At 56.2% G+C, this 9,390-nt stretch overlaps 1 protein-coding gene across 1 annotated transcript; it reads left to right on the top strand.

The window, feature by feature from the left end:
- Nucleotides 1-130: 130 nt before the first annotated feature.
- On the top strand, nt 131-8,756 carry LOC119110425 (protein wntless). Its single transcript, XM_037234250.1, has 7 exons — nt 131-255; nt 1,077-1,247; nt 3,633-3,810; nt 4,400-4,533; nt 4,857-5,177; nt 6,577-6,751; nt 7,516-8,756. Exons 1-7 carry the CDS (start codon nt 151-153, stop codon nt 7,623-7,625), a joined length of 1,194 nt encoding a protein of 397 aa, XP_037090145.1. The 5' UTR covers nt 131-150; the 3' UTR covers nt 7,626-8,756.
- The last annotated feature ends 634 nt before the right edge of the window (nt 8,757-9,390 follow it).

Here is a 9,390-nt window from a genome sequence, read left to right as displayed (position 1 = left end):
GCCGCCTGCCGCTTGCCCGCGCTGTTGTCTGTGGCATCAGCTGCCATGACTTCGTGCCTGCGTCCGCGTCTGCCGTCGGTGTGGCCCACGAGCCGCCCCTCTGACCCCCGGTGTCTCGCGCCAGAGCGACAGGAGGGAGCCGTGATCAACATGCGGCTGGGCGGTCGGGACGGCGGAGAGAACACCGTCTGGGAGGAGCTGGGCCGCGCTGAGCAGCCGCTCAACGTGCACACTTGCGAGTCACGCCCCGGCCAGGTCAGTCGGGTCACGCCCCGGCCAGGTCAGCCGGGTCACGCCCCGGCCAGGTCAGCCGGGTCGCGCCCCGGCCAGGTCAGTCGGGTCACACCCCAGCCAGGTCAGTCGGGTCACGCCACGGCCAGGTCAGTCGGGTCACGCCCCGGCCAGTTCAGTCGGGTCACGCCCCGGCCAGGTCAGCTGGGTCACGCCCCGGCCAGGTCAGCTGGGTCACGCCCCGGCCAGGTCAGTCGGGTCACACCCCAGCCAGGTCAGTCGGGTCACGCCCCGGCCAGGTCAGCTGGGTCACGCCCCGGCCAGGTCAGCCGGGTCGCGCCCCGGCCAGGTCAGTCGGGTCACACCCCAGCCAGGTCAGTCGGGTCACGCCCCGGCCAGGTCAGCTGGGGTCACGCCCCGGCCCAGTTCAGTCGGGTCACGCCACGGCCAGATAGGCCGGGTCATGCCTCGATCAGGTCAGTCGGGTCACACACCGTGGGTGTCTCCAGCCCACGCGCCACCGAAGTGTATGGAAGCCCTACCGACGTGTTCTAATATCCCAACATCAGTCTTCTGCAATACGAGATGCATTAAAGTGGACAATGCAACGCCTGGTGCGTGCGATGGGCAAAAACATTGGCGCAGACTTGGTGGCAGTCGGTTACCCCAAAAGACCCAGGCGTCTTCACGATGTATGGACTCTATGTCTCGCCTTGGTTGTCGCCCTCCAGCAGGCGCGCGCGCTTTCGTGAGCTGCGGGCATCCTTGCGGCGGCCGGTGCGTTGTGTTCCGCGCCGTGCCCCGCGTGCAGCTGACCTCCTCCCCTCGCCTCCCTACCCCCCAGGCCGCCGGACAACACAACCGCCTCGCCGCCGGACAACAGCACGGCCCCGGCCACGGAGCGGTGCGTGGTGAACCAGCGGCTGTTCCAGACGCCCTCGCTGGACCGCCAGTTCTACCTGCTGAACACGCGCGTGCAGCACATGACGCAGCCGCCGCTCTCCATGGCGCTGGTGGTGAGTGGCGCCCGGGCTGGGGGGCCGGCCGGCCGCTGAGCCGGCCCCCTCTGCCTCGCTCCCTTCCAGGGCCGCTCCGGGATGACAGGCGGTGGTCTTCGGTGGCTGGGACCCCCTCTCTGCCTCGCTTCCTCCCAGGGCCGCTCCGGGATGACAGGCGGTGGTCTTCGGTGGCTGGGAGCTGTCTTGTGCTGCAGCTTATGGTGGTATTAATGTCATCGTTGTGCGTCGAGGACAGCCGAACATCCAGGGCGTTGTGTTGCAACGTAGCTTTGGTACACTAGGCTTCGTTGAATCATAAAGCTGACATTGCTTGCCAGTAAATCCTGGCATGTCAGACGGACGCAGCTGCCGAGCATCGACCCACGCTGACTCTGTATCAGTAAGTGGTTACTTTTTATGCGCGTCAATTGTTGCTGAATGCAGTTAGTCTGAGGGCCGCCGGTATGTCGGTGTGTGATTCGATTCCATACAGCATATTACTGGCGGTGTCTCTGGTGGCGGTTCCATCAAAGCCCTTTACGCACTGTCCAAGCAAATTTCGGAGTCCACCTCGACACCTTTTCAAAAGTGTTGCAAAACGTTACACCGTGATGAAGCGTGATGTGTTACGACACGTTTCAACGCAGATAGGAGGTAGCATCTATGTAGCTTTATAATTTCGTGTGAAACCGTCGAAGTTTGCTCTAGACTTCTTCACGATAGCATGTATGTCTCGTCACGTGATTTGGACAGCATTAACAGAAGACAGCGGGGAAGTGTTGTCACACCTATGCGGTGCACACCTATGCGTCCAACTGCACCTGTGCGGTGCACACCTCTGCGTCCAACTGCACCTGTGCGGTGCACCTGCACCTGTGCGGTGCAGTTGGACTACGGGTATTCGGATGGCGTCTTTTCGTCGTCCGTTGTCGACCCCATCTTGCGTAGTTTTCCGGGCCGTGGGGGTGGCCTCTAAGGCGCCCCTCGTAAGGCAAGACACTTAGCGCAAAAACTTTTTTGTTTACCTCGTAGGTAAAAAGCACTAGAGTAGGGCGAGGGTTGCCAATATATTTGTACTGTCTGGCAGGTGGGTGTTTCAAGCTGGTGGCGATGTGCCACCAAAAAGGATTTGGGTTCAAACATTATTGAGGTCTCGGGCCTCCTTGATCATGCTGGGCGGCAGCTGCTTGAAGTTGTCAAAATGCTAGATATCTAGCGCCCCCGGGTGAAGCGTTGTGTACGCTGGGATGACCCCGGCAGCGTTCTGCATCGGGGGCTACCACGTCTGCTTCTCGCTTCAGGTGACTTTGAAGTGGTGATCTAGTTTTCAGTCACCTTCAATGCTTGTATGGCGTAATTCACTAACTTGTTCACTGCAGCCAAATAAGTCATACCCCATAATCCCTGTGCTTAATTTATCCTTCCAGGGAATGGTATATTACGAAAAGTGGAATATTGTCTTCCTGAAAAGCCTTGCTCAGAACCCCGTCTATGAAGTGGCCCAAGCTATTGCAGTTCGTCAGGTGGGATTTATTTAACCAAAGGGCAGAGAGTGTTACCTGAGCTAAATGAATCTTAAAGTGGGGGAAGCAGTTTCGATGAGTTGCGCGTTGTAAAAATGTAAGGATTATGACGGTACTGGCAGCGGATTTTTACCTCTTTTCTCTCACGTCCTGTTGCTGGTACTGGCGCACAATGCTGGGTTAGAGGGCACTGTCAGCAAGATGTGATTTTTAATAGGCCATCGCATCAATAAGTTAGTGATGTGTGCTATTCATAGTTGCTAGTTGTTTTTTATTATTATTTGCCTTGTATTTCGGAGGGTCCGAATTCCTAGATGTTTTGTATCATGTATGTAATGTTTGATTGTTTGTTTTCATACTAGTTTTGATTTTGAACAGAAAACCTTGAAATGTACCTGATTTTTACTTGGATAAGACAGTAGCATTAGCCTCATTCCTCGGATAAAAACCAGGAAAATGGAGATATGGTTGGGTTGATATTTCGGCAACATGCCTTTATCGAAACAATAGCAGAAGTCGACACTTCTGCTATTGTTTAGACAAAAGCATGTTTCCGAAATATCATCCCAACTATATCTCCATTCTCCTGGTCTCTATCCGAGGAATGAGGCTAATACTACTGTCTTATCTATGTGAATAGGGTTCCTCGCTAATGCACTCAAGAACTTACGTGATTTTTACTTGAGTACCATTTGGGCATTGAGGTCTTTGAAGGCCACCTTTGGCTCATGCGCCGCCATGGGCACGCCTTACCCAAAACTAGGCACAGCGCCGTACCTGCGGATTGCTGACAAGAGATGGCTGGCGACGACGGCCTGCGGTGGCCAGCCTGCTTCGGTCCGGGTGCCGGCGAATGTCCTCACCGTCTTCCTCTTCACAGGTGGTGACCCAGACCCGGCTCTTCACGCTGGTGTGCCTCAACATCCAGGCCTGCTTCATGGGCCTGCTGCTGCTCATGCTGCTGGTGTTCGGCGTGCGCGTGCAGCGCGTCTATCGGACGGTGCCCACCGGTCACAAGCTGCTGGCGGTGCTGGCCGTCGCGCTGCTGATCTGGGACAGTGAGTGTCCCCTGGTCGTCAGAGGTTCGACCTGGCATACCCGTCACCTGCCGACTGGAACAGTGGGGCGGCGACTGGAGCTGTCGTCTCGTGCTCCGGGTCCACCTGCACACGACCTGGCCACCTTCCCCTTCTCGGATCCCGTCTGTGACGGTTACCGCGTGATCCGCCGAGTTCGAGGCTCCATCTTGGAACCGACATAGTCGCTAACGCGTGCATCGCTGTTCTTTTTATGGCATTATAAACATACAACCACGGGTCGACATCAGTTGGCAAGATTTCTTGATCAGGAGAAGCCACCCCAGCGTACGGAACGTGCTACCGCGTTGAGACCACGTCCTGAATCGGTTTCGACGGGGTGCGTGTTTTTCGAAGACCTCTTTCACCGTGGAAAAATTAGTGCTGTCGTATCTAGGTAACGATGGTTTCGTATCGTTTCTTTGTCCTCACAGTACGATCGCAAGCAGCTTTGTTTGCCATCTCCAGATGGCGAATGCCTTCCTGCAAAGCGAACTTATCTTAAGCAACCGGCCTGCCATCGTAGCCGCCTCATCAATCGACATGCCCCCCCCCCCCCCCTTTCCCCCAGTTCCGGTGGGCTACGCGGCGCTCGACTACGACATGCCCTGGCTGGGCCTGCTGGATGACATACGCATGGACGTGTTCTACCTGGTCTTCCTCTCATTCTGCCTCATCTTCGTGTGGGAGCAGGGCTTCATTAAGGTGAGTGCCAGTCGAACCATAGCTGGCATTTGGGTGCGTTTTATAACTATGTAAGCTTTATATTAAAGTTGAACATTAAACTGGAGGCGGGCTAATGGCCTATTATTACGAGTAGCCCCGCACGTGTGCTGTTTCGATTCTCGGGCGTAAAGCGGCGAGAAAGAGACGTGCTAGACTAAAAGACATCATAGCTGTGGGGAGAAGGGACCCGGCTTGTGATGCGGGACCCCGACTGGTTGTGCTGTCGGTGGCGTCGCGTCTGACGCCCCCCGCCGGCCGTCCTCACGCTGTCCCCCCTCCCCCCTCTCCCCGGCGACCGACAGGGCGCGACGCGCCGGCTGGCCAGCTACTGGCGCTCGCAGCTGCTGCTGCTGTTGGGCTGGCTGCTGCTGCTGGTGCTGGACGTGTACCAGCAGACGCGCCAGATGGGCGACGTGTTCAGCCCCCGGCCCGACTGGCTGCGGTACTGCTTGGCGGCGCTGCTGGTGGCCAACGCGCTGTACGTGGTGCTGGCGTGCGTGGCGGCGGGCGCGAGCTGGCGTCGCGGCTGGAAGAGCGCCGCGCTGCCGTGTCGGTACCGCGCCGCCATGCTGCTGACCTGCCTGACGCTGGCCGCCGCCTGCGTGGAGCACGCCGAGAGACGGGTCAGTTGCCGCACCGCCGCCCGCCGGCGGCCGCCAGAGCGGCTAAGACACTGTCGGCACAGCGACGGCGGCCATAAGCTGCATTGGCAGTGAGGTGGGCGTTTTAGGGTTCCACAAGTGACTATTTTATGAGTTTTGAATCTTTAAACTTTATAGGGATGGCACGTATAGTTTTGCGATGTCATTTCTTGGTGATGTTTAGGAATGAGTGGGATGTGCATTCATACATTCGCGGGAGATATTATACATATTTTAGATCCATTTCAGTAAACTGTGTTCCTCCTTTAATGACAAGTAGTAAAGCCGCTCGTATTGGTGTAACCTGCTGACTGACTGATCGTCCATTGACTCCCCGCGACCGTACCCGGTCGTACACTCCGCTGGCGGAGCTGGCCAGGGCCGCAGCTCTCCCGCTCTTCTCTACCGGCTCGGCATGCGGCCATTGACTCCCCGCGACCGTACCCGGTCGTACACTCGCTGGCGGAGCTGGCCAGGGCCGCAGCTCTCCCGCTCTCCTCTACCGGCTCGGCATGCGGCCGGCAAACGGCTAATTCCGGCTCATTTGTTAGCGACTGAGTGTCCCGCCGGTGGCCAGTCGGCCATTGGGACACCGGCCCGCGCGGCTGCTGCAGGAATGATAACCTAAGCGTGCGGCAGGCGGCCGCCTCTTTTCTACCGAGGGACGAAGGGGATTTGGTGGACCTTACGGCACGCCCAATGAGTAGTTGCCACGTGTCCTGTCGTGTGGCCTTGGGCAGGGCACTGCCTCGACGTTGGGTGATGCAATCGTCTTGAGATGCAGCGCTGTCCCGTGGCTGACCGGTTTCGGTGCATGGGCGGGTGGACGGGGCCCGGGCGCGGGAGTTCGAGGGTTGCCCTGGTCGATCGGCGCCCAGCGGCTGGTGGGCCGGCGCGGGGTTGGAAATAGTCCTAAAGAGATTCAACGGGGCGCGTGAGGTCCGGGGAATAAAGAGATTATAAAAGTGTTGTTACAATGGTGCTCACGCCAGAAACGTTCGGTATGATATGTCTAGTATGTTTACCCGACACATCACGACATGTCGAGTATGTCGAGTACCGCCGTGCGGCAGACCGTTTTACGGCCGCTGTATAACCTTGAAGAAGTTATAGAAAGGATATCGTCAGGTTGTGAACATTTAACTTATTATTTTGCATTTTCAGTGTTTAAGTTTGTTCTTACTGACATACGCATTGAGGTAGTTGTATGCCCCACTCCCTCACTGTAATAGACGTTACTGCTGATTTTTGACTGACCTGCTGGGCTACATTGCACACTCCCCGCACATGTCCCGTCCGCCAAGTGTGTCTGCGTGACCATGTGTCGGCGTTTGCGTGCGATGCCGACCCGGCTCACCGGCCGCGGCACGCATCCCCGCAGGAGGCGGACAACTCGTGGTTCTGGAGCTGGACGGAGATTCGACCGACGGGTGGCCACCTGTTCTACATCGGTATGCTGGTCTGGAGCAACATGTACGTGCTGACGCTGCTGATTCTGTACACGCCCACCCGGCCGCTGGTGGAGCTCACCAAGACCGTCTACGAAGACGAGCAGAGTGAGTGCTGCGCTGGCACTGCGGCCGGCTGCCGGCGGATGCCCGACGCGCGCCTGGGCTCTTCTGTTCTGGCGAGCGTGTAACTCTTTGTTAACGCATGCCAGTTGTGGTGACGCGGAGGACAGGGTGTGTGTGGTAGACTGGCGCCCGGCTCCATCTGAGCAGAGTTTAGATATATATATATATATATATATATATATATATATATATATATATATATATCGTTCTCTTACTTTCTCGACGTGTAGACGTGTTCTATGTGGGGGCTCTCCCACAGCTAATGTGCATGTGTCGATTTTTTATCACGGTAAGTGGAAAAACTATTTGTTAAGACTATATACGTACTGTCTCCCTTGGTTGATCGTAGGTTGTCAGAGTAACTCGTGTTCTACATTGTGTACCAGGTGTGTCATTTGCGCATACGTTCGCAGTCGTGTGTCTGACGATATTCCCCAGTGGAATGAAATGTCACAACCGAGAGAAGACTGACGGTGTACTGAAAGAATTTCGCTAAAAACGAAAACTAGCACAGAGGATCAAACCTGTTACGAAGCGACCATAACTGACGAAAAGCACTCACTTATGCTGCTTATGTCAGGCTGCGACAGGGTTTGCACATATGGAACGGCTGGTGGTTGCTGAAACGTAACAACTAGCCAGTGCGAGCGGCCCACGTGCCGTGACCGCATGGTTACTGTTTCGGGTTGAACATCCCCTCCCCCCCCCCCCCCATTCGCTCCATGACTGTCCACTCCGCTGCGCAGAGGTGCCTCTGAACGGCAGCGGCGACGCATGCGCGCTGGAGCCCATCACGCGCCGGGAGGCGGCGACCGGCGGCGACGACGCCCGGCAGCCCATGATCGCCGAGCCCTGAACCGCAAGTGGCGCCACCACGCTTCGCTTCGCAGAGCTTTTGGCAGCGGCGATCTGATCTCGGACGTTGCTGGCGTGAGGTCGCCCGGCCGTGCATGGAAGCGGAGTGAGAGCGGAGGTGGCGCGGGCGGCAATCTTCGGGACAGGAGGCTTCACACGTGCCGAAATTGTGCGCGCACTGTTACTGTTTTGTTCGATGCGCTTTACAAGCAGGTTTGGTTAAAGCGAAGAGGTGCATGAATCGCATCACCGCGGCCGCACCCGATAGCCAAGCATTGGTTTTGCGGCAAGGATTTGGTGTGGCGTGTGACGGATGACACTGGTAGGTTGAGTCACGTCACGTAGTGGTCGTGTCACGCTCCGTTTCCTTTTGTTTGCCTGGTTTGCAAGCCAAGTGCACTGGGATGGAGTTTGGCTAGTGCTTTCGCTTTCATAATGCGGGCGGCTATTAGGGGATGTGATCTATGTTGGTGTGAGGTGACTGTCTTGTAGTGTCACGAGTCGGCGGCCCCGCTTGTCCACCTCTGTCATCTCTCCATGATCTGTTCGGTTTGGGCGCACAGGCCAATTTTGGTTGTCCGTATGTGTAGTGGCGCAAGCGACAGCATCGGCATAATACTCCCGGGTCTTTCGCGACCGGAGAGCCCAGCTCTGGCTCGCGCCGCGTGCGCTGTGAGTTCTGCTCGAGACGCGAACAGCGGGCGGCTGATGGCTGCCTCTGGCCGCTCGCGCCGCGCTCACCACCGACCGGTCGGCTCGCTTTCTCCGCACTTCCACACTGGCGTCGGGTGCTCGCTGACCTCTCGTTTGTCACGCACGTGCTTTCATTTGGGGCTTCAGACTGGATGTTTGGGTAGGAGGCTTGCACAGTAGACGTAGCTGCTGTGTCGGGTGCCGGCGGTTCGCGTCGCTTCGACATTGTACCTGGATGTACCTGCTGAACCAAACCATGGGCGGTAGTGGCTCACCGCTTTTGCTAATATTTTTTACCGAAGTGTGTGTGTGTGTTAATCCGTTTTCTATGCTTTGACTTGCTTTTGCGACGTGCCTTCTGTATTTTTACCATATTTGGCGTTGGTGAACGGAATGTTTTGTGTTTATTAACACCAAAAATACATCGCAAGAATCTCCACCTTCCTTTATCTGATCGTGCCTGCCGTGAAATGATGCAGTGGGCTGTGAGCGGACAGGCTGTCGGACCACTAAGCAACAGCGGGGTTCGAATCTCACGACTGCGGGTAATCTTCGGGCCAGTGGCAAACACACGGCTTAACAGCCGATACCGACGGTCCCTGGAAGCAGCCCTCCTCAAGGCAACGAACTCAGCTGAGCTTAATGCTATCAGGCTTACAGAGTATGTTCCACTTTTGAAGATATTGGACCAAACATCAAGTTTTATGAAGTAAGATCACGCATAACTATTGATGTAGTGAGTGGAAAAACTACTCCAACCAGTATAAATCCCCTGTTCATTAGATATGTTCCTTAATACGTTATTGATTACGTCATTGTACCTTGCACAACACTGATTGAAAGCCAGCTGACGGCCGTTATGTCTGGACATTGCGCTCACGAACGCCGTGCGGGGAAAACTCGATCATATTTTTATTGTGCTTGCTCACCACATGGCGAGTAGAATCGCAGGATATGAATAACACTATTATGTCGTCATGGATGCCTTGGGTGGCCACTGAAATAATCTGCACGAGATAGTATGCATATTTTCGGGCACGTAGCTCAGAAACTAGGGAGGTCTACCTTGTTGA

The sequence above is a fragment of the Pollicipes pollicipes genome, unplaced genomic scaffold, assembly GCF_011947565.3.
Source record: "Pollicipes pollicipes isolate AB1234 unplaced genomic scaffold, Ppol_2.1 Scaffold_7231;HRSCAF=8579_pilon_pilon_pilon, whole genome shotgun sequence".
NCBI lineage: Eukaryota > Metazoa > Arthropoda > Thecostraca > Pollicipedomorpha > Pollicipedidae > Pollicipes > Pollicipes pollicipes.
The sequence above is the reverse complement of the archived record's forward strand: the minus strand, read 5'-3'. Positions and strand labels throughout refer to the sequence as shown.

Coding starts and splice junctions, on each gene's coding strand:
- LOC119110425 (XM_037234250.1), top strand. CDS start 151: ATGCGGCTGGGCGGTCGGGACGGCGGAGAGAACACCGTCTGGGAGGAG. Junction 3,811..4,399: donor CGCGCTGCTGATCTGGGACA/GTGAGTGTCCCC, acceptor CCTTTCCCCCAG/TTCCGGTGGGCTACGCGGCG. Junction 4,534..4,856: donor GGGAGCAGGGCTTCATTAAG/GTGAGTGCCAGT, acceptor GGCGACCGACAG/GGCGCGACGCGCCGGCTGGC.